This window comes from Heptranchias perlo, chromosome 28 (assembly GCF_035084215.1).
Source record: "Heptranchias perlo isolate sHepPer1 chromosome 28, sHepPer1.hap1, whole genome shotgun sequence".
Lineage (NCBI taxonomy): Eukaryota > Metazoa > Chordata > Chondrichthyes > Hexanchiformes > Hexanchidae > Heptranchias > Heptranchias perlo.
Genome location: NC_090352.1, coordinates 22,476,661 through 22,501,594, shown reverse-complemented (window position 1 = coordinate 22,501,594; position 24,934 = coordinate 22,476,661). Strand labels below are relative to the sequence as shown.

The following is a 24,934-nucleotide window of genomic DNA, read 5'->3' as shown; positions in this document are numbered from 1 at the left end:
TTTTTTTAAAAAATGACACAATATTATTACTATTGACAACAAACAAGTACAGGTAGTTTGGATAAATCACATTGGCAGCTCAAGGACTTATATTACACAAGATGACTAGTAATTTCTCCTTTTACGTTTTCTTGATACCGTAAAATAACATCATTTTCACTATATTAACTTATGGTTTTGTTTTTAAAATATAACTACATATATATAGTGCACAGCTCTGGACTCCATATTATAAAAAGGATACAGACACACTGGAGATGATGCAAAAAAGGTTTACAAGGATGATACCAGAACTGAGAGGTTATACTTATCAGGAAAGGCTGGGGCTCTTGTCTCTCGAAAAGAGAAGGCTGAGGAGTGACCTAATAGAGATCTTTAAAATTATGAAGGGGCTCAATAGAGTAGACGCAGAGAAGATGTTTCTACTTGCGGGGGAGGCAAAACTAGGGGCCATAAATAGTCACCAATAAATCCAATAGGGAATTCAGGAGAAACTCTTCACCCAAAGAGAGGCAAGAATGTAGAACTCGCTACCACAAGGAAGATTTGAAGCAAATAGCATAGATGCATTTAAAGAGAAGCTAGATAAGCTCATGGGGGAGAAAGGAATAGAAGGATATGCTGATAGGGTTAGATGAAGGCGTGGGGAGGGGGGGGGGTGGGAGGAGGGAGGTGGAGGTTTATATGGAGCATAAATGCTGGCATAGACCAGATGGGCTGAATGGTCTGTTTATGTGCTGTAAATTCTATGTAATATAGGTGATTCTGTTCTTAAATGCAACAATTTATACCATAACTTCTCATGCTTAATACACATCTAGGTTTTTACATCCCTTTTACACCGGAAAATAATATCTGTCCTCTGCAAAAAAAAAACGTGAGGTGCCCAAAACATTTTATAATTTAATGAACATGCACATAATGAACATCTGGTTTTTGAGTCTATATTTCAATGTAAAATGGTATGAGGAAATGTGAAAAATCACAATTTTAGAGAAGTACTTGAGTAATTATACAATTTTAACAAGGCGTTGTGCTATAGAGGGTACGGCGTAAATGTATTCCAGTGACTACACAATGAATTTGTAGGCAGTCAAGTTTTCATGAAGAATAATGGGGAAAATAGATGAGACAGATAGACTTGCATTTATATAGCGCCTTTCATGACTTCCGGACTGCCAAAAGTGCTTTACAGCTAATGAAGTACTTTTTAAAGTGTAGTCACTGTTGTAATGTGGGAAACGTGGCACACTGTACGCACAGCAAGATCCCACAAACAGCAACGAGATAATGACCAGATAATCTGTTTTTAGGGGCTCGAATTTAGCAGGCCTGCGGGTTCCCAGCGGGTGGTCCTCCGGGAGCGTGGTCAACACGCTCGGCGAAATTAGTGGGTTGCCCGCGCAATCGTAGCAGGCAACCCACTAATAGGAATCAATTACCTGCTCCTCCGGGGTCCACGGCGCTGGCCTGCGCGTCGGTCGGGCTGCGCATGCGCAGTACGATCTGTCAGCTGGAGGCTCTCTAGTTAAAGGGGCAGTCCTCCACTGACAGATGCTGCAACCAATGGAACAAATTGCAGCATGGAGCAGCCCAGGGGGAAGGCTGCTCCCAGTTTAATGATGCCTCACCCCAGGTATCATCAGATGGGGTGAGGAGGAGGGGGAGGACACAGATCTTCCACCCGGCGGGCGGGAGGAAGCGGCCTGCCTCTGCCACCAAGAAGGCCTGGCTCGAGTTGGCAGAGAGGGTCACCTGCGCCACCAACATATGGCCCACCTGCTTACAGTGCAGGAGGCGCTGCAATGACCGCAGTAGGTCAGCCGCAGTGAGAACACAAAGTCTTTCCCCTACACTCCGTCTGCCACAACACTGCCCCCACCCCACATCTCCTTCGGCACCGCCAACACTATTCTGTCACATCACCCTTCATACCCACTCAAACCCCATCCTCATCTTATCTCCACCTACTCACCTCGCCAGTACTCATCCTGCCACTAACACGCAACCCAATCCTCATACAATCTCATTGCTCCATCCCATACTCACCCTCTCGTGCATCTCCCTCACGGCCAGCCTCACTCAACCTGCCACCACCTGTGCTGCAGCCACAGGGCATGCATCACATATGTGCAGTAGGCAGCGTAAGGCAAACGTGTCGTGAGCATGAAGGGGGTGCACAAGGGTGTCTGAGGGTTTGTCATGGGTGTTACCTATACTGAATTTCAGAGCAACAAACAGCACACATTATATTGACACCACCACTGCCATGTCTCCGCGAATCCTGTCCGTTGTGTCCAATAATGCCCGCTCCTGGGTATCACTATGAGGACCCACCACTGATGCCACCCATTGTGTCACTGCAGAGTAGGTGCAGGTGTATTTGCAGGGCTCGTCCGCACAGACGACTGAGAGACATCGGCGGTGTAGCCGGCTGCACCCTGGAAGGATGCGGAGGAGAAGGTGTGGAGGGCAGTGGTGACTTTGACAGCGACAGGTAAGCAGTTGGTGCTGGGGCCAGCCAGGAGCAGCTCGGCATGAAGGAGGCTGCAGATCTCCACGACTACATGTCGAGCGAATCTGCGCCTCCCTGTGCACTGCTGCTCGGAGAGGTCCGGGGAGCTGCGCCTCGGTCTGTGGACCCTGTGGCGAGGGTAGTGCCCTCTGCGATGCGTCTCTCTCTGCGGTAGCCCTCCCTCCTGCTGTGCAGGTGGGCGTGCAACAACACCGTGTTGGGGGGATCCACGTCTCTGCGGCGGACGGCGTGGACTGCGAGGCTGCTGGGGCTGGTCATGCTCTTCGTCCTCCGAGGGTGTCCACACACCACCCATCTGGCAGGTGTTGGTCTGAGGGGTTGTGCAGGGTAGGTGGGTGGTTCCTCGGACTGGGGCTGCGGTTTCGTGTCGGTCTGTCCTCTGGCTTGGCGGGGGGTGGTGGGGGGCAGGGGTTGCCCTATGTGACGCGGTGGCCTCCTGCGTGGGTGAGGGCTGTCCCCCGTGGAGTGCACCTTGGCACCTGCCACAGGCTGCTGGCTGCAACACGCCTGGTTGGAGAGAGACTGTTTCCCCCAGTGTGTGAAGCTCACTGCCTTGAACCTAAAATCCCACACTTCCTCTTTTGACAGCTGATTCAGCTCATTAACTGACCTCAACAAGCAAGGTAAGTACTCTCAAGTGGAACCCCGCTGGCTTTAATTGCCTGCGGGATTCCCACCAGCGGGGCTTGCGCGCGCAGCCCCGCATGTCAGCGCGGTACCCGGAAGTGGCCAGGATTTCGTCGCGATCCGGTCACGTGACCGGATATCGGGATTTTTCCGGGCCCCCCCCGCTGGAAATCCGCCGGAAACCCGACGCCAAAATCGAGCCCTAGGTGTTAGTTGAGGAATAAATATTGGCCACGACCACAGCGAGAGCTCCCCTGCTCTTCTTCAAAGTAGTGCCATGGAATCTTTTACATCCATCTGGCGGTACCTTGGTTTAAAGTCTCATCCAAAATACGGCACCTCCGAATGGTATAGATAGAAAAGCCTTCAATTAGGTTTTTGAACAAGTGTTACACTGGATGATGTCAGGAAGAAGGTTTCTGTTTTATGGCACCAGTTCTGGGGAAGATGGGAGCTGTTCGGCAAGTAAAGGTTACACCTGAACGGGAAGGGAACTAATGAACTTATAAAATGGATAAATTGGAAAGAGAAGAGTCATTTAAACTAGGAAGGAAGGGGGCAGGGAATATTAAAGCAATCAGAAAGGGTAGAACTAGAAGAGGTAAATATGCAATTAAGTAAATTTAGCATAAAGGAGAGCAGGCAAAAGGGAGTAGAGGAAGAAAATCAAAATTGACCAATAATAAGCAGGAAAAAGTCTGAGATAAAGGAAGAGGTGGTAACTTAAGAAAAATAAATTAAGGGAAAAGGATAGTTTTAAAATCAAAGGTAAAGGCCAGGAATTTCCTCGTAAATGAGGTTTCCGTCACACTTCCAACGAAACTATGCTGGTGGAGTAGGATCAGCTCAGAGGAAATTCCCAAAATGCATGTATTGCGACACTCAGAGCAAGGGAAATAACCTGGAGGAATTAGAAGCAATTATGTCACAGGAAGATATAGATTTAACAGCAATAACAAATGTGGCTACAAACTGAACCAGGAGTGGAAAACAAATATTGGGTTATAATTTTTTTTTAAAAAGGAGGGACAGAATAGACAAGAAGGGAGCAGTAGTACTGAAAAAGATAGTGGAATTCAGAGTGGAAATGGTGCTGGAAATATCAACCATCTTACTCTTTTTAGTTCTTCCTCCTGCTGATCTGTTCTCTGCTATATACTGTTTTCTCTCCTACATCCCTTTCTCTATTTGTTTGCCACTCTGCTTCCTCATTGTTTTTTTCCCCACACCACTATATTATTTTAAATTTTCCTCCACACTAAGTTACTCTCTGTGAGGATATTGGTCCCTGCCTGTTCAGGTAATGATAGTTATCATTACACATTCTCAGATGAAAAGCATATCAATCCAGAGCTGTTCCCCAGATTACATGGAGGTTTATTTATTTTTGTAAATATGCTGTGAGAAGATCAAACATATTTATTTAGTTACCTGTAGTGGGTAAGGAATATTATTTTTTCCCCAAGAACTAAATCAAAAAAGGTGAAATTATCCACTTTGGTAGAAAGAATAGAAAAGCAGAATATGTTTTTTTAAAAAGGTGAGAGACTGAGAAATGTTGGAATTCAGACGGATTTGGGGTCCTTGTACACAAATCACAGAAAGTTAACATGCAGAAACAGCGAGCAATTAGGAAGGCAAATGGTCTGTTAGCCTTTATTACAAAGGGGTTGGAGTATGAGAGTAAGGAGGTCTTGCTGCAATTATGTAAGGCTCTGGTGAGACCACACCTGGAGTACTCTGTACAGTTTTGGTTGCTTTACCTAAGAAAGGATATACTTGACTTTAGAGGGGATGCAACAAAAGTTCACTAGATTGATTCCTGGGATGAGAGCGGGTTGTCCTATGAGGAGAGATTGAGTAGAATGGGCCTATGTTCTCTGGAGTTTAGAAGAATGAGAAGTGATCTCATTGAAACATATAAAATTCTTAGAGGGCTTGACAGGGTAGATGATGAGAGGTTGTTTCCCCTGACTGGAGAGTCTAGAACTAGGGGTCATCGTCTCAAGATAAGGGGTTGGTCATTTAGGACCAAGATGAGGAAAAACTTCTTCACTCAGAGGGTTGTGAATCTTTGGAATTCTCTACCCCAGAGGGCTGCGGATGCTCAGTCATTGAGTATATTCAAGACTGAGATCGATAGATATTTGAACATTAAGGGAATCAAGGGATATGGGGATCGGGCAGATGATCAGCCATGATTTTATTGAATGGTGGAGCAGGCTCGAGGGGCCGTATGGCCTACTCCTGCTCCTATTTCTTATGTTCTGTCTGGGAAGATCTCTTACAAACATCTTTTCAAAACGTTCTTAATGGAGATGTACATCCTTCCCCTACTTCCAACCTCTCCCCACAGCGGACTCACAGAGAGCAATGTCACAGGAATGCTGAATGAAATATTATATTTATAAGAAAGGAAGATCGTTCTTCTGACCTGGAGCCAGATATTTACAAGCAATTTGACATCAAGAATTTAGAACCAGCTGCAATTACCTAGATTTTCCTGTTTATGCCACTTCCCCACAGGGACAGGTTAGCAACTAAAGATCATACTTGTGCATCAGGGCCCAAATTACTCATGAATGTAAAAGATTCACTGCTATATGGTAAATTATTACCTTGCTTTTCTTCCTCAGTCCAGAAATCAGGGTCAGCATATTCGATCTGGCAAACTCTTCTGCGAACTGCCTCTTGGTATTTCTGGTTAGTCATTGAAATAAAATTGTGAAAAGAAGAAACTAGCAATGTCAATTAGTCCAGACTGTAGATCTTTTAAAGTATTCTATAACGTAGCAAGTAGATTGTTAACAGCAGTTTGTAAAATTATCAGTGGTTTCTCATGGCAAATTTAGAAGCCTGCAATTTTATTTAAGGGTTGAATTTTCTGTTTGAAAGCAGTACTATTAGTATGTGTTTTCCTTTACCTATGAGGTTTTAAATAGATTCAAAACTATTTCAGATGATTCACATGTTATTTCTCTCCCTCCAATCCAAATATTACTGTGAATTGCTTTGGTTTACAAAACGCAAGTTTAATTAAAAGCACTGCAATTCAAATGGATTCAAGTCACAAACAGTCTCACATAATAAATTTCAGAACAGTATGAGACTAAATAAAATTATTCGGTTCTTGAGTTATTGATTATGCAATACATGTCACAATACAATAATGAGATTATTTTACTTAAATAGACTAAAAATGATTGCATGTAGTCATTTTAAAATAAGATTAATTAGACATATTGGCTGGGCTTTTTCTGCCGTTGGTCTTGGCAGCACACAATTCTCCTGTCCATTAAACTGAATGGGGGAGGGGAGGAAGTTGTGGCCGGCTAATGCACAAGTGGAAAACCCTGGCCATTCTGTTCAGAGTTGTGATGATACAGGATTACTCAAAGATACAGCAATTCTGATTCTTCAAATGAAGCTGAACTCCATGTAATACAGTGGATAATAATCTCAAGGATAAGTGGCTCAAAGTGGCTACGAAAACACAGATCGCAACTCAGTGTATTGGTGCTCCAACATTCAACATACTTTTCCACGAGGAAGGAAGAAAAATAGAGAGTTAGTTAGTTTGGATGATTTTCATTCACCTACTAGCAGTCAGGTAAAGGGCAACATTGGCAGACCCCAAGAACAAGTCATTTGATTAACCTGTTGACTGGGAATGGTGGAAGATACAAAGTGACACCAAAAAAAAAGTTTTTTTTTAAAAATAAAAGGGGGCTAAATATATTTAGGCAAGCAAATAATTAACATGCCAATATCCTGGACCATGGAACGAGAACAAGGAATTTCCCAATCTTAGCTATGTCATCGGGTATGGCAACAAGCAAAAGGCTAGGCATTTCTACCACAGGTAGAAAAGGGAGAGATACTCCAGGCAGCTCGCACATATCCAAGAGTGCTATTGGCAGAGGCCAGAAGGAGAATTCTATTTCTTTCAGTAGAGAAATGGATTGTCACGCAAAGGGCAGATCCTAAAAGTAAGGACCAAAAAAAAACAAAATTAGAAATATGAACTGAAAGGCATCATGTATACTTACTTCCATCTCTTCCATTCTCTGTAGCATGTTTTCTAGTGTAGAGCCATCTTGCATCATCACAGCTTCTGAATGAGCTTTTGCATTTAGTTCCAGATTCAATAATTCTTGTGCTGTGTCTTCCAGCAGCTCATCTAATAGTTTTTCACTGAGAAGGTCTGCACTAGCTGCAGCCTGCAGGAACATAACAGATACAGTTCTATTTCTATAATTAACACATGTGTAAGCACATTCTTATAGGGGACCTGAAAGAATAACTTTTCTACTGGTCAACAATTGAATACAGTTAGGACTGTTCTGCTTTTACAGGAGAGGATAACTGCTGAAAATAATTTTAAAGACTTTGAAGTGTAGCAATTCATTGACAAATCCACATCAAAAACAGAATCTGTTATGGCACTGAACACTGAATGACTGACTTGTGCCAAATTAGGTTGCATGGGTTATCTTAAAAGTCACAAAACATTTCCACAATCACACTTTGTTGATTAGCGCAAAATAAAAAGAGCATGACATCCACCTGAGCGCCCTTAAAGAAATGTGACACGTGCTTTGTGAGCCCCTTACCTGTATCTTTAACAGCTCACTAGAGTTAAAGGGGGTGATTTTAAACCTCAAGAACGGGTGGGTTGGGGGCGGGTAGGAGTTGAAAATAGTTGTTTCTTTGGGTCACAACCACAAAATTTTCAGACTTTGCATTCCCATTGGGAAGCCTGTACTTTTACATGCCGACGTTAAACCCAGAAATAAAGTCGGGTTGCGCTTGCAACCCAAAAAACAACTATTTTCAACTCCCACCCTCCCCCAGCCCACCCATTTTTTGGGTTTAAAATCACTCCCAAGGACTATTCCCTTGGACTGGAAGGATGCTAATGTAGTTCCAATTTTTAAAAAGGGTGACTAGGCAGAACTAGGGAACTATAGGCCCATTAGTTTGACTTCAGTTATAGGTAAAATGCTCGAAGGGATCATAAAAGAGAGAAAAGTCATCAGGGATACTCAACACAGCTTCTGGAAAAGCTATACTAATTTGATTGAATTTTTGAAGAAGTCCCTAGGTTAGTGGATGAGGATAGTCAGATAGGCATGGTCTGCCTGGATTTTCAGAAAGCCTTTGATAAGGCAATAGGTTACTGTACAAAATAGAATCTTATGAATTGACTGATACCCATATGCAGGAATTTGTAATATGAGCGCATGTATGCAGACACACAAACACACACACACACTCAGTGAGAGCTGTTAGTGAGTTAGTGATAGAAACAAACTCAAAGATTTACATAAGTGTAAGAGTTAAAAAATACAACCATGTAAAAGAACACAAATTCCCACTACCAAGTTGTGATTAGTCCCATAAATTTGAAAATATTTTGATAAGCATAATATATTTCAAGATTTTATTGAGTTATCAGCATAAAACATGACAAGCTTTAGTTTTACATTTCTAAGGCAGGTATCTAGAATATGCATTTGCCCAGTTCAATTTCTACATTAACACCAACAATCACTTGGATGTGGATCACTATTACTCGTTTATAAGTCTACTTACCTTTTCAGCAACTTGTAATGACAGCTGCTGTTGTAGTGAAGAGTCTTTGATTCGAGCTCTCTTCTCCCAAGAATCACTTATAACCTATTGAGAAGAACGAACCTGCCTTTATGTAGTGCCTTATCACATCCTCAGGCTGACTCAAAGTGCTTCACAACCAATGTATTACTTTTCAAATGCAGTCACACTTTTATTTAGGCAAGTGTTGCAGCTAATTTAAACACAAGATCCCACAAACAGAAAATGATATGAAATAACAGTTAATCTTTTTTTTGTGTGGTATTGGAAGAGGGGAAAATTTTGTCCAGGACACCAGGAAAACTTCCTGCTCTTCTTTGAATAGTTCTATAGGATCTTTTATGTCCACCAAACCAGATAAATGGTGCCTCAGTTTAAATCTCCTTCGAAAGGAAGAATATAGCTTAATTGCCATAGAGTCTAAAGTGGAATAAAATACCTTGCATAGTTTATTAAAAATGGATGAGGGTAGCAACTTTTTAATGTTAGATGTGAGACTTATGATTAAAAATGGTGGCTCATTTAAACATATGGAGCTATTCCTTTGTCAAATTGAAATATAACAAGATGTAATTTTATGTTGTATTAAATATACTTTTAAACTAAGAGAGTAAGTTTCAGACAAATGAGTGAAATATTGGACATTTGCACTCTCAATTCATCTCGCACTATACTGGCACCAAAATTTGCTGGAAATTTGATCCAGCCACGGCATAGCGAGCTCAATGACGATTCAGGGACCTCTTCATAGCACAGCTGATGGTTTACCCCTCAGACCAACCACATAACACTATATAAACCTGAGAACAGACGACGCAAGTCTGAATGAGGCTGGACACTGGAAGGTAAGTCAGCTGTATCGTCTAATATCACCTTAAATCAGATTGCAGGCATGAGGCTCCACAGCTTTATTTGTCCCTTTATTAGCCTCACAGGCTGAATCACATGAGGGCCATAAATCACATCAATAACAGGTTGCCATTATTTTTCAGTCTAAGTGGCTACAGCGCAAAAACAGGCATAAATCTAGGAAATTTGCAATCACTATTGACTGCAACGGAGGGGTGAGCGACATAAAACAAACTTTGATCGGCTTAGATGAGTGCTTCGGCAGAGCAGCGAAAATGTCCCAGCAAATTATACTGCAACGCAACTAATGACATAACTCACTTATTCCACTATTTCTTGGAACTTTTGCATTTCTATAATGGTGCACGTCATTAATGAGTCTGGCCCATGATATTTAATGTTCAATGAGCAACTATATTTTTCTACTGTTAGATGAGAGAGGAATAAGGAAAAAGAGCACTACAATTTCATTGCAAATATCTAGCATCGCCTTGGATGTGAGCAAAAGAAACATTGAATCATATGAATAAAACAACAACAGAAAATTAAAGTGCCAATCATTTTTCAATGCAAGCAATTCTAACTATCCATTGAATAGAATGCGGAATTCTTAGATGACCAAGTGAAAGCAGCTTCCTGAAATCAATAGCACACAGCCAATTGGATTGTCTGTTTTTCGGAGTACAATAAAAGGATGAGATTTTTATTTTTTTTATATAAAAGTCTCCTTACCCACCAGATCAAAGTCACTGTTCTAGAGATTCTCAGACATGTTCACTTGAATTGGAGGAAATCAACCTCCAGAATACAAGCAATATTCAGACCCGTCAGATCTCACTCACGTGTACAATACTTAATAACATAAAATTACTCTTTTAAATAAAGGTGGCTGGTTCCTTTTCAAATGAGTCTGCAATCTGCGTCACCCTGTTTGATCATAAACCTCAGAGTTAACATCGATCCAATGTTGCCGGCTGTGGCAACATGGTCAGCACAACTGTTTAGATGTCCTAACATCAGACTCAACAATTGCATCATATGAATAAATTCATACAATTGCATCATACTAACTGCACTAGTATTTTGACAGAAGATAATGACCAGGTTTGTTTTAAGTTTGGAATATATAATATTTAAAACTGTCCGATTGTTCTGACTTTATCGGCTCTGCTCTAACTCCTTTTGAGGTATTAAATGTCTGATACCTGTGCTTTGTCCAGCAAGGGCTGAAGCCGCTCACGAATTTCCTCCTCTGCTTTTACAATCCATCTGTTGGGGGATCTAGCTTCAGATCTGAAGAAAGAATATATATTTTTTAAAATATTATTTTTTAAATCATCTATTGTCACACTTTGTCATATTATTTTAATTATTCCCTACAAAACTATGAATAGTTGGGAAGCTACAAATCAAATTTGTGATGGAGAATAAATATCTGGACCAAATCTGGACTATATCATCTCAGGACATCTGTAATTGAAATGTATTGTAGAAACGTACACTTTTTTAAAAATTAGATCCCTGGCACTCAAAGCAACATCCAAGGATGACCTTCGACCCAGTTTATTAACTTCTAATTTTTACGTGGATCTTATGTAAATTGTACCTCATTTTCTTTATTTTGTCTATTTCTTGTTTGCAGAGTTCATTGAGCTCTCTCATCCTGCGAGCAGTCTCAGAATCAAGCCAAGCCAACCTAAAAGAAGTTTTGAAAAATAAGCTACGCTATTCAAATAGCATTTAATAGCAGTCTCTCCTACAAGAACAGCAACTGACTGTGCTGTCCAACATATACCCTTGGACTGAAATGGTATTGTGGTTTCCTAAAGAACAATCACACTTGAGCGAATGGTTTCCACTATTTGATATAATAATTTTTCGATAACCAATACTAGTTGGAAATACAACAGAGACTGCTGCTTGCCGACTTCATAAACACAGATAATAGCATGCAAGAAAACAATTTAGAAAGTTCTGTGTAGCAGATTAGTGTGGTGCTGGAAAGAAAATTAGCACAGAATCTGCAATGACTTCAACTTCTGTCCCCATTGGTCCATGTTCTACATTGCATTTTTAAAAATACTTTATTGATCTCAACAAGGTGGTGAGGATTGTTAGTGTTGGAGAATGTAACAGTATCAGGCATTTCCGGGTCAGGTCCAACATGGCTAAATGTAGAATAAAGCTCCCTCTACTTTTCCTCAGCCTAGAAAATAATGTCTTACTATAGCACATTATTTCTTGTCCACACCGGCAGTCCTCAAATGAGACTGCCAAATTAGGGGTAGTTCTGAGCTATGGGCCCATGACCAGTAGGAACTATACTGAGACTGCTCAAACTAATTTCAAATAGAAACATTTTATAAGCAGACAAGAGGCAATTTGGTTGGATTCACACCAAGTGATGAAAGGCCCATGTCTAACCCATTGCATTATCCAGTCCCCCTTTCTCTGATGCATTTCTCAAATAAACTGAAGTCCAAATGTATAATCATAATTTTCCAAGCAAATCTTTAATGCAGCTTTCAAGTTATAACCCAGAATGTTACTTTAAATTAAACTGCAGGAGTAAAATAAGGTTCAAACTAGTAAAAGGCAATTTTAGGATCGATATCAGGAAATTCTTCTTCACACAAAGAGTGATCAACATGTAAAAAATGATAAAGTAGTGGAAGCAAAATCCCTGAAACCATTTAAGATAGAACTGAATGCTACAATAGAAGGGCATTAGAATTTCCTTGAATAGATGAATGAATTAAAATGGGCCGAATGGCCTTCCTCATTGGTAATTATCTTGTGATCAAAACCCACTGAAATCAGCACCCCTACCTGATTGCTTCTGTCTCAGCAGCTTCTTGCCTTTCTTGTTCCATCTCCTTTAGCAAGCTGGTTTGACTTCTGCCTGCAAGTTTAGACGTGTGGCATTCTAATCTTGTTTTCTGTATCTTCCATGGAACTCTAAGGAATTATGAAATTTATATTCTAGTCATGCACTAAATGTTTCAAAGAATAATCTGTCTTTCCCAACAACAATAGCACAGGCCAAATTTACATTCCACTGCTGTGACCACAATAAAAGCAATTATCACATTAACAAAATATGTAAATCATATAATTTGGATCTGCATTAATTTCTTTCAAATAACTGGATGATTTAATTTTTGTTATTATTTGCATGACAGATCAATTTAAAGCTATACACACATACTGATGAGATTTACATGTTCTGTCATACCACTGATACAACATAAAAAGTGACCATATATAACATTTGCGTATTGTTGCATTGGTTACTTGCCGTTTAGATGATGCTGGAGGGGAGGTGGGATGTCCTGGAATCCAGGGAGGTCTGCTTTCTTTAGGTGGTCCGCTTTCTTTAGGTGGTCCCTGATTTTTCTTTAGTTCTGAAGATACTGTAGCTTTCTGAAAGCAGGCATTCATTGCAATAGGGCGTGCAGTCCTCTGTCCTCTCTGCTGCTAAAATCCATTCCACAAAATAAAATAAAAACAAACATGAATGGTGATGGACTGAATTACTTCACCTTTCAATATAATCAATCAAGAGATTCAATGAAATAACATGGAAAATTCTATAGCTGCAGTATAAGAGTAGATGTTCAGAGCCAGCAATATACCTTGTGGCCATTCATAGTAACCTCTAAAGACATAGTTACACTGCATGTACTGGTTTGAAACCAATATCTGCTTTAGAGGTGTAAAACTGGCAATGCTGAGTTGCGCTGCTGCCTCTACTTTTTTGTGGTCAGACATGCGCAGAACTCTGCTCACTGGCATCCAAATGTTGGTTGCCTTTTTTGCTGACAAACAGCTGGTTCTTTGCCAACATCAAAAAAGGTTAAAAAATGAAGTTTTGAAAGTTTGCTTCACACTAGCTGCAGTTATGTCACAGCTGGTGCAAAGCCAAAATAGTGTGATTATCTTCCAGAACGCAGATTTCAATCCCATTGACTTCACTCACAAGTTATATTACACTTTTTGTGCTGATGTGAAGCAGTTTCAGATCCAGATCGACACCAAGCCTGCAGTGTAATTGGCCAGTACAAAAAAATAAATACCTCAAGTCACCTCTGGAGTAACATCTTGAAGACAGACTCAATATTCCATCAAAAACTACAAACTAGAGTCATAGAGTCATAGAAGTTTACAACATGGAAACAGGCCCTTCGGCCGAACATGTCCATGTCGCCCAGTTTATACCACTAAGCTAGTCCCAGTTGCCTGCACTTGGCCCTCTATACCCATCTCACCCATGTAACTGTCCAAATGCTTTTTAAAAGACAAAATTGTACCCGCCTCTACTACTGCCTCTGGCAGCTCGTTCCAGACACTCACCACCCTTTGAGTGAAAAAATTGCCCCTCTGGACCCTTTTGTATCTCTCCCCTCTCACCTTAAATCTATGCCCCCTCGTTATAGACTCCCCTACCTTTGGGAAAAGATTTTGACTATCGACCTTATCTATGCCCCTCATTATTTTATAGACTTCTATAAGATCACCCCTTAACCTCCTACTCTCCAGGGAAAAAAGTCTCAGTCTATCCAACCTCTCCCTATAAGTCAAACCATCAAGTCCCGGTAGCATCCTAGTAAATCTTTTCTGCACTCTTTCTAGTTGACTAATATCCTTTCTATAATAGGGTGACCAGAACTGTACACAGTATTCCAAATGTGGCCTTACTAATGTCTTGTACAACTTCAACAAGACATCCCAACTCCTGCATTCAATGTTCTGACCAATGAAACCAAGCATGCTGAATGCCTTCTTCACCACCCTATCCACCTGTGACTCCACTTTCAAGGAGCTATGAACCTGTACTCCTAGATCTCTTTGCTCTATAACTCTCCCCAACGCCCTACCATTAACGGAGTAGGTCCTGGCCCGATTCGATCTGCCAAAATGCATCACCTCACATTTATCTAAATTAAACTCCATCTGCCATTCATCGGCCCACTGGCCCAATTTATCAAGATCCCGTTGCAATCCTAGATAACCTTCTTCACTGTCCACAATGCCACCAATCTTGGTGTCATCTGCAAACTTACTAACCATGCCTCCTAAATTCTCATCCAAATCATTAATATAAATAACAAGTAACAGCGGACCCAGCACCGATCCGAGGCACACGGCTGGTCACGGGCCTCCAGTTTGAAAAACAACCCTCTACAACCACCCTCTGTCTTCTGCCGTCAATCCAATTTTGTATCCAATTGGCTACCTCACCTTGGATCCCGTGAGATCTAACCTTATGTAACAACCTACCATGCGGTACCTTGTCAAAGGCTTTGCTAAAGTCCATGTAGACCACGTCTACTGCACAGCCCTCATCTATCTTCTTGGTTACCCCTTCAAAAAACTCAATCAAATTCGTGAGACATGAATTTTCCTCTCACAAAACCATGCTGACTGTTCCTAATCAGTCCCCGCCTCGCCAAATGCCTGTATATCCTGTCTCTCAGAATACCCTCTAACAACTTACCCACTACAGATGTCAGGCTCACCGGTCTGTAGTTCCCAGGCTTTTCCCTGCCGCCCTTCTTAAACAAAGGCACAACATTTGCTACCCTCCAATCTTCAGGCACCTCACCTGTAGCTGTCGATGATTCAAATATCTCTGCTAGGGGACCCGCAATTTCCTCCCTAACCTCCCATAACGTCCTGGGATACATTTCATCAGGTCCCGGAGATTTATCTACCTTGATGCGCGTTAAGACTTCCAGCACCTCCCTCTCTGTAATATGTACACTCCTCAAAACATCACTATTTATTTCCCCAAGTTCCCTAACATCCATGCCTTTCTCAACCGTAAATACCGATGCGAAATATTCATTTAGGATCTCACCCATCTCTTGTGGTTCCGCCACAAGATGACCTTGTTGATCCTTAAGAGGCCCTACTCTCTCCATGGTTACTCTTTTGCCCCTTATGTATTTGTAGAAGCTCTTTGGATTCTCCTTTGCCTTATCTGCCAAAGCAATCTCATGTCCCCTTTTTGCCCTCCTGATTTCTCTCTTAACTCTACTCCGGCAATCTCTATACTCTTCAAGGGATCCACTTGATCCCAGCTGTCTACGCATGTCATATGCCTCCTTCTTCTTTTTGACTAGGGCCTCAATCTCCCGAGTCATCCAAGGTTCCCTACTTCTACCAGCCTTGCCCTTCACTTTATAAGGAATGTGCTTACCCTGAACCCTGGTCAACACACTTTTGAAGGCCTCCCACTTACCAGACGTCCCTTTGCCTGCCAACAGACTCTCCCAATCAACTTCTGAAAGTTCCTGTCTAATACCATCAAAATTGGCCTTTCCCCAATTTAGAATTTTAACTTTTGGGCCAGACCTATCATTCTCCATAGTTATCTTAAAACTAATGGAGTTATGATCACTGGTCTCAAAGTGATCCCTCACTAACACTTCTGTCACCTGCCCTTCCTTATTTCCCAAGAGGAGGTCAAGTTTTGCCCCCTCTCTAGTTGGGCCATCCACATACTGAATGAGAAATTCCTCCTGAATACACTCAACAAATTTTGATTAGGTATGTTCAGCACATTTTACAAAGTTCATGATAAAACTGTTAATACTTTACAAGTGCAGGGGAGTTTAGTATATTGTAGTAAGAATCTATCCATTCGGCAGATAGGAGTCAAATATCAAACATCTAGTTGTGAAATTCATTTGTCCAATTTCAGAAATGTCTTGTTTTACCCAGTAGCTCAGCCTGTCTAACTGAAAAGTTTGTCTAACTGAAAAAGAAATATAACTGTCTTGAGGAAATGGATCAAGTGATGTTCTGAAGGTCAAAGCACTCCCAGAATAATTTGCACTGTAGGCCAAAATAATCAGTTCAAATCACTACCTGATCTTCAGAACAGACTAGCATGAAGCTATATTCTTTCCTTAATTGTTCTCCTACAATGACTCAAACCCACATAGTCCAGTGAAAAATGCTGTTTGTTAAATCAGACTGAAAGTATTGGCTTGATCTAAGATTTTGTTTTCCTTTCTTTCTTATTTACTAATGCATCAAAATGAAGTTCAAGTGGTTTACTTGTGTCATTTGAACCCCAAGATTAGACAATTACCTTCAAAATCAGTCCCTGGCTTCAATATTATGTGCCAGTTTTATTCTGGCTTTGGTCAGTTTTTGTGCCAATACAGCTGTCACTGCTGACATCAACATTCCTTGTTCATCATACCCAAAAGATGTTCCTTAGGTCACTTTCATGAGTGAAATAAACATGATATTAAACAACTTCATATATCATCCCCATCACTTATAGCGGGCGCATTGGTGTTAGCACGATTTGCCAGCTATAAGCAGTGGACGTTACAACCATAATAGATTGGTCAAATGTATTATCAAGTACAGTCCCCACCGCTTATGAAGCTTATTCATTACTGTGTACACGCAAGTCACTGATTGAGGACATTGCCACTTGGGCTTCATCACAGCTTCTCTGGTTGGAGCATTTGTAAGCAACTGAGTTGCAGCTGCTACGCAACAGTCAATGACAATAAAGAAAGTGTTTAGTGGCTTTAGGGCCCCAATCAGCTGGAATCCAATTACCAAGACAAATAGCCGATTACACAAGCAGATCTTTTCCCCAAGCCGACCTCCTGCCGCCAAGATTTCAAAACAACAGTTTGTAAATCAGTAAGTACAGAGGATCAACAAAGAGCAAAGAACTTATTGACTGGCCCAAAATAGCCAGCACACTAAATAAGTTGTAAGCAGCACCTTTGTAATTGACTCCTATGATATTGGCAAACGGTTAGCACTATTTTCCCAATACAGCTAGCTGTCCATGATCAGAGTGGACGGTATAAATAATGGGGACCGTACTGCATTCTAATTATCAGTCATACATGCACCACCTTTGAGTGGCATTTTCAAACCTAAAAAGAGGCTTGCACGTTATGAGTAGTTTTGATCCATTATGCTGGACACGGTGGACTCTACTATGCACTGTGGAATAATAAACCAGATATTGCCAGGTGGTCATGATCACGGAGGTACAATTAATATCATTTACTGTTTGGCTGTTGAAGAGGATGGTGGTTATCTTGGTTATATTCCATTTTGATATTTGTGTAACTGTTGGGAGTTGTATAAATTGCCACTTTTCCTACCCCATCCCCAATTTAGTCAGCTTTATAGCTGAGAGGAGTAGAAACTGAATACACTCAACAAATTTCTCTCCATCCAACTGGTGACCATATCTCCCCACTCTCCGATTTCATTCAAAAGAAAAGGATGAAAGACTTGTAACTGAACCAGCTATATCAACAGCAGAGATTAGTCTGTGTCACAGACAGCAACATTTTTAAATCAGTGCCAAACCAGAAGAATGATCAATCACTCTTCGTCACTAGAAATTCCACTGAATCATTCTACATAATGATTTTTCAATGACCAGATTAAAGAGGTTATACACTTTAATGCAATTTGCAGAATTAACAATTGATAGTGGTACTTTCCTATTGTACTACCCTGCCAACAGAAGTTCAGGTTTTGTCATACTACATTAAGTTGCATTTACACAAGTTTAGTGATGCAAAGTGATTTCAGCTTCACATCGATGCTAAAGTTGTAAAGCGTAAATTGGGTGTTAGGGCCCAAACTGTGTTTCGAATTCAGTCTACTCTGAGCAGGACGTTGATGGAACAATGGATGAGGATCATTAGACTGTCTGCTTCTTTCGGCTCTGAGGCTACTCTTTGTATGTCTGGATGTGCAATACCCGACAATGGGTAAAGATTGTTTATTTTGTTAGGTTTAAGGCAGTCTAATGCAATGGCAACATAAATTAAGAAGTGAGTTCAATTTCTTTCCATGGGAGGAGCCTATTCGACAGCAGAAAAACAGAGTGCCAGAGCGGTAGTCCTGATAGTGTTTGGATCAGTACTGTGAGGCTGAAAGACTATGAATTCTGTTTCATAGCGCCATTGTAAATGATGTCCTATTGCCTGGAAGGACAATTTAGACTATCACAAAGCAAGGATTTTTACTTCTGAAACTAGACTGTACAAAACTCTGAATCAAAATGATGGTCCATGAGGAAAGGTTTCATTACAGCACAGGGAGAAACGCAAGTAAAAAAAAACTGTTAATACTGAACATACTCATGGTTTTAATCACAGAAGAAAGCACCAACACGAGCAACCCCTGTAATAAAAGATCATAATAAAGTCATTGTCCCCAACTTACATGTGACCTGCTAGGCAGTAGCACTCCTTTCTTAGTTGCATTTTTCTCTGCAACAGATTTTTTAAAGGTTCCAACACGCTGTAAGGCCTCTAACCCAGCCTTCAGCACAGCATTCCTATCAGGAGTTGGAGGGTCTTCCTGATGCTGTTGCTCTTGATGGGCAGGCAGAGACTCTCTACCGCCTTGCTGGGGTCTGGGCGATTCAGGACTATGCCAACTTTCATCTGTACAGAACATTTATTTTAAAAAGCAACATTTTATTTAAAGGTGCATTAATCAAAAAAGTATTTTTATCTTTCTGTTCTACTGTATAATTGATAAAATTAATAATGTAATAGCTGTTAAAACATTTTCACATGTTTCACTGAAATATCTTCTGTTTTCTAACCGAAGTCTACACATGAAAGAACATTTTATATTACTTTTGAAGTACAAGCTGGTACCATTTACATTCAGAAAAAATACCTGCACAATTAATTGTGGCAAACCAAGTTAATAATTAGAAAACATTACCACCATAAAGTTCTCATGATTCACAGTACATCTTGGATGCTGTTTGTACATGAACAAGCCTATAACCAAAATGTTATCAAAGCAGACCAACAACCACCTCTTCACATCAGCAAGAACTCGTTACGTGATCTATGTAAGACAAAAAGACTGATAAACATCTTGGCTGAACAGTTTGTATACAATGGTTTGGTGCTATTCAAACAGTACAGAAGTGTATTTTGTTTGGGTTTTTGAGTGAAATACATACTTTGTTGATGTGAAGAAACTGTACTTGGGAAAGTTTTATAAAATATAAAACTCTGCTTGGAATTGAAGATTTAAAATACACAAAACTGCTCTCACCTTTAAAAAGTGACAATAATAAATAAAAACAAATAGCAACTTTTCCAATCATTTTACATGTACAATAGGACACGGTATAGGAGGATCCCATGATGGGGGAAGCTTAATAATACTATTCTGATTAATCATTTCTAATGGTGAAAAAAAAAGCAGGTTACACTAGGGGCATACTACAGACCAACAGGATAGGACAATGAGGAGGAGGACAATTTGCTCTACGAGAAGATAAAAAGGGCTTGAGGACAGGGAATTTATTTAATTAGGAGTCTTCAAATCAACCAAATATAAAGAAAACCCAAGTAGTTTAGAGGCAGAGTTGATAAATGTAATACAAAACTGCGTCAAGGAAGCCACAAGGGGCGATGCTTGTCTTGACCTGTCTTGGTTAATGACCCAAACAACATACAGAAAAAGAAACTCCAAGCAGCCCTGAGAGACAGTGACCATAGAATGATTAAGTTTAACATGATCTGGGAGCCTGGTATATCAAAGCCTAGGGGTTGGGTATATGACTTTAAAAAGGCTAAATTCAAAGAAATGAGGGAACAACTAATGCAAATGGACTGGAGCAGAATGTCTACCAGCACTTCAGTAGACGGCAGGAACACCACATTTAAAAGGAATAATGCTGAACAGGCAAGACAAATACATACCTAGAATCAACAAGCATGACCCTAAATGCATTAATAAAAGTGAAATAATGAGGAAAAGTTGCATCTTAAAAATCCCGCAGGGAGAAAAGGAAAAGGGATCGCTGAGATTAATATTAGAACATGCAGAAACATGTTAAAAGGAGGATCAGAGGACCAAAAAAAAACAAGTAAAGTGCATAGCTGCAGAGGCAAAACATAATAGTGAAAAATTCTTTCAGCACTACAAAATTAAGATGGTAGTCAGAGAAGAGGTGAGAACCATAAAAGCTGCAAACGGGTTTGAATTTGAGGATTAGCACAAAAAGTAATTATCAGGTGTAAATTTGAGAATTATCTGTACAACAATAACCCAGTAGACAGCACGGCTTCAGAAGGGGAAGATCCTGCTTGACAATCCTCCTAGACTTCTTTGAAGAATTGACAACCCAAGTGGATTAATAACTTGGAAGTGTTAAGAAGTGTTATTGGAAACATGGTGTACCTAGACTTCCAAAAGACACTTGACAAAGTTCCACACAAAAGGCTATTTGTTATGATCAAAGCTGTGGGGATTCAAGGTAAATCTTGGGAGTGGATAAGAAATTGGCTGAAGGGTAGAAAACAACAGGTATTTGCTAGATTCGTAATATCAGGGTGGAAGGGGGGGGGAGGGAGTACTGAGTAGGGTGCCCCAGGGATCAGTGTTAGGACCATTACTGTTTCTAATTTGCATCAGTGACTTGGATTCAGACACTCAATGCAAATTATTCAAATTTCCAGATTCCAAATTAGGAGGGAGCAGTGGAATTTAAGGAAGCAGCTCAGATATTGCAGAATGAGTTGGACAAGATATGTATGTGGGCAGATCAATGGCAGATGAAATTTAATGATGACAAGTGTAAAATACTACCGACAACAAGGGAAAATGGGAAAGACATGTACAGCATGAATGGTATTGAAATAGCTAAGGAAGAAGTTGAAAGAAACCTACAAGTCTTAGTAGACTTGACGCTCATTGTCTCCAACCAATGCAAAGCAACAAACAAAGCCAATAGAATGTTGAACTATAGCCAAAACAGAAGAATACAAGTCAGAGGGAATCATGATCAAACTTTGTAATGCTCTGGTCAGACCACACTTTGAATACTGTGTCCAGTTCTGGTCATGATTTGGATTCATTACAATTATCTGTTACAATGGCAATGCAGCATAATTTGGTTCTGCTAATGTTAGAAGGTGAAAGTTTGCGTTTACATGCCATTTCAGAAGAGCTGACTGGGTTATTTATGTACCATGCAATTGTCCATGGACAGCATTATCAACACACTAAATTCCTCCTTTTCCTTTCTCAATCTCAGTATCTCATCGGGGTTAGAGGGAATGACGGAAATGATTTTTAAGAAACTGTGTGACTTACTAATCTGCAGTCTCCTGACAGCAGGTAGTTGTTTGAGTGCACAAGAAACATTGTCCTTTGTGATGGGCGATTTTCGTGCTCTTTCAGCAGAACGGCTTCTGTGTCTACCTAGGGATCTTTTTCTGCTTGGTGGTGAAACACTTCGGGCTCTCTGTGGCAATTGATTCGAATTCTTTTGAGCGTGTTGCTTCCCAAGCAACGAATCCAGGTCCTGATAAATCCAGAAAATAAAACATCTTTTGCCTCGGAGGTAAGATGACATTCCTTCATGGATTTTTTGCCTTCCTTCACACTCAAGATCTCCCCAAACCATCCCTGGTTAGAGTGGGCAGCTGACCTGTTTGCAGATTTTTGCCCTTTTTTGACCAGACACTAGGAGGTGCATGAGAGTAAGCTGTAATGATTCCCATTTAAATCTCCTCTCTCCCTGGTGGGAAGCACATACCTTCCGCTCAGCACCTCCCGAAGCTGGAGTATGGCAAATTATCATGGGTGGAACCTTAAGAGTAAGTACATTTCCTACCAGTCCATGAAGCAACATATGGAAGCTCAAAGCATTTTTACACCATCACAGAAACTATCAAATCATAATGAAAAGGTTATTCAATATGATCAGAATTTACATAGGCAGTAACACAACAGCATCTATAAAATGTAACTGATTAAGATTGCAGTTTTAGGTTTTAACTGAAAACCCTCCAAGGCGATTGAATACAAAAACACAGTAGTCTATCAAATCTTTTGTTCTTGCCAACAAAAGATTGATTAGGTATGTTCAGCACATTTTACAAAGTTCATGATAAAACTGTTAATACTTTACAAGTGCAGGGGAGTTTAGTATATTGTAGTAAGAATCTATCCATTCGGCAGATAGGAGTCAAATATCAAACATCTAGTTGTGAAATTCATTTGTCCAATTTCAGAAATGTCTTGTTTTACCCAGTAGCTCAGCCTGTCTAACTGAAAAGTTTGTCTAACTGAAAAAGAAATATAACTGTCTTGAGGAAATGGATCAAGTGATGTTCTGAAGGTCAAAGCACTCCCAGAATAATTTGCACTGTAGGCCAAAATAATCAGTTCAAATCACTACCTGATCTTCAGAACAGACTAGCATGAAGCTATATTCTTTCCTTAATTGTTCTCCTACAATGACTCAAACCCACATAGTCCAGTGAAAAATGCTGTTTGTTAAATCAGACTGAAAGTATTGGCTTGATCTAAGATTTTGTTTTCCTTTCTTTCTTATTTACTAATGCATCAAAATGAAGTTCAAGTGGTTTACTTGTGTCATTTGAACCCCAAGATTAGACAATTACCTTCAAAATCAGTCCCTGGCTTCAATATTATGTGCCAGTTTTATTCTGGCTTTGGTCAGTTTTTGTGCCAATACAGCTGTCACTGCTGACATCAACATTCCTTGTTCATCATACCCAAAAGATGTTCCTTAGGTCACTTTCATGAGTGAAATAAACATGATATTAAACAACTTCATATATCATCCCCATCACTTATAGCGGGCGCATTGGTGTTAGCACGATTTGCCAGCTATAAGCAGTGGACGTTACAACCATAATAGATTGGTCAAATGTATTATCAAGTACAGTCCCCACCGCTTATGAAGCTTATTCATTACTGTGTACACGCAAGTCACTGATTGAGGACATTGCCACTTGGGCTTCATCACAGCTTGTCTGGTTGGAGCATTTGTAAGCAACTGAGTTGCAGCTGCTACGCAACAGTCAATGACAATAAAGAAAGTGTTTAGTGGCTTTAGGGCCCCAATCAGCTGGAATCCAATTACCAAGACAAATAGCCGATTACACAAGCAGATCTTTTCCCCAAGCCGACCTCCTGCCGCCAAGATTTCAAAACAACAGTTTGTAAATCAGTAAGTACAGAGGATCAACAAAGAGCAAAGAACTTATTGACTGGCCCAAAATAGCCAGCACACTAAATAAGTTGTAAGCAGCACCTTTGTAATTGACTCCTATGATATTGGCAAACGGTTAGCACTATTTTCCCAATACAGCTAGCTGTCCATGATCAGAGTGGACGGTATAAATAATGGGGACCGTACTGCATTCTAATTATCAGTCATACATGCACCACCTTTGAGTGGCATTTTCAAACCTAAAAAGAGGCTTGCACGTTATGAGCAGTTTTGATCCATTATGCTGGACACGGTGGACTCTACTATGCACTGTGGAATAATAAACCAGATATTGCCAGGTGGTCATGATCACGGAGGTACAATTAATATCATTTACTGTTTGGCTGTTGAAGAGGATGGTGGTTATCTTGGTTATATTCCATTTTGATATTTGTGTAACTGTTGGGAGTTGTATAAATTGCCACTTTTCCTACCCCATCCCCAATTTAGTCAGCTTTATAGCTGAGAGGAGTAGAAACTGCTAGAAGGAATGCATGAGACTACAGGTGGATTATAAACAGGCTAGGAGAATAGGCAGGTAAGTGCCAGATGCTGTCTAATACAGAAAAATATATGAGGTAATGCATTTTAGGAACGAGAATAAAGAATGGAAAGAAATCTTAAAATGGTAAATTTCTCAATGTGGTGGAAGAGCAAAGGGATCCAGGTACGCAGATATGAAAAGTGTGTGGACAATTACAAAAATCCATTAAGAGGACAAATAGGATTTGGGGTTTAAATTGACAGGGATTAAATATAAAAACAAAGATCATGATGAGACTGTACAAAATGGTGGTTAGGCCACATCTACAATATTGTATGCAGTTTTGAGCTCCATGCTATAAGAGATATAACAGCCCTGAGAAAGTACAATATAAAAGTAACCAACATGGTAACAGAAGCAAGAGATCTGAGTTATAAAAAAAGGCTAGAGAAATTAAGGCAGTATTCCTTTAAATTGAGAAGATTGAAGTGGGTGGGGGGGAAATTAGATAATTTTCATTGGTTGATAAATTGAAGACAAAAGGCAACAAGCTCAAGATAAGCACTAGATACTAAAGGGGGCGATTAGAAGAAACTTCTGCAAGCAAAGAGTTAATAGGAATACAGAATGCACTGCCACATGTGGCAATTGATGCTAATTAAATCGAGTCGATTACAGCATTCAAAAAAGAACCGGGTAATTATTTAAAGAACATCAAAGGGTATGGGGAGAAAGCAGAAAAATGGGACTTTGTAAAATCAGCCCC

The 24,934-nt window shown here is 40.4% G+C and overlaps 1 protein-coding gene across 3 annotated transcripts in view; it reads right to left on the bottom strand.

The window, feature by feature from the left end:
- kiaa0753 (KIAA0753 ortholog) overlaps positions 1-24,934 on the bottom strand; it is a 51,027-nt gene that overhangs the window by 9,312 nt on the left and 16,781 nt on the right. The window contains exons 7-15 of one of the 3 annotated variants that reach the window (XM_068008217.1): positions 21,755-21,965; positions 18,851-19,074; positions 12,924-13,102; positions 12,455-12,583; positions 11,232-11,321; positions 10,831-10,918; positions 8,759-8,842; positions 7,213-7,383; positions 5,782-5,863 (exon numbers count right to left, since the gene is read on the bottom strand). In XM_068008217.1, the coding sequence (XP_067864318.1) occupies positions 5,782-5,863; positions 7,213-7,383; positions 8,759-8,842; positions 10,831-10,918; positions 11,232-11,321; positions 12,455-12,583; positions 12,924-13,102; positions 18,851-19,074; positions 21,755-21,965 (1,258 nt within the window). The remainder of the gene's footprint in view (positions 1-5,781; positions 5,864-7,212; positions 7,384-8,758; positions 8,843-10,830; positions 10,919-11,231; positions 11,322-12,454; positions 12,584-12,923; positions 13,103-18,850; positions 19,075-21,754; positions 21,966-24,934) is intronic. The other 2 variants (XM_068008218.1, XM_068008219.1) reach the window with 2 other exon arrangements.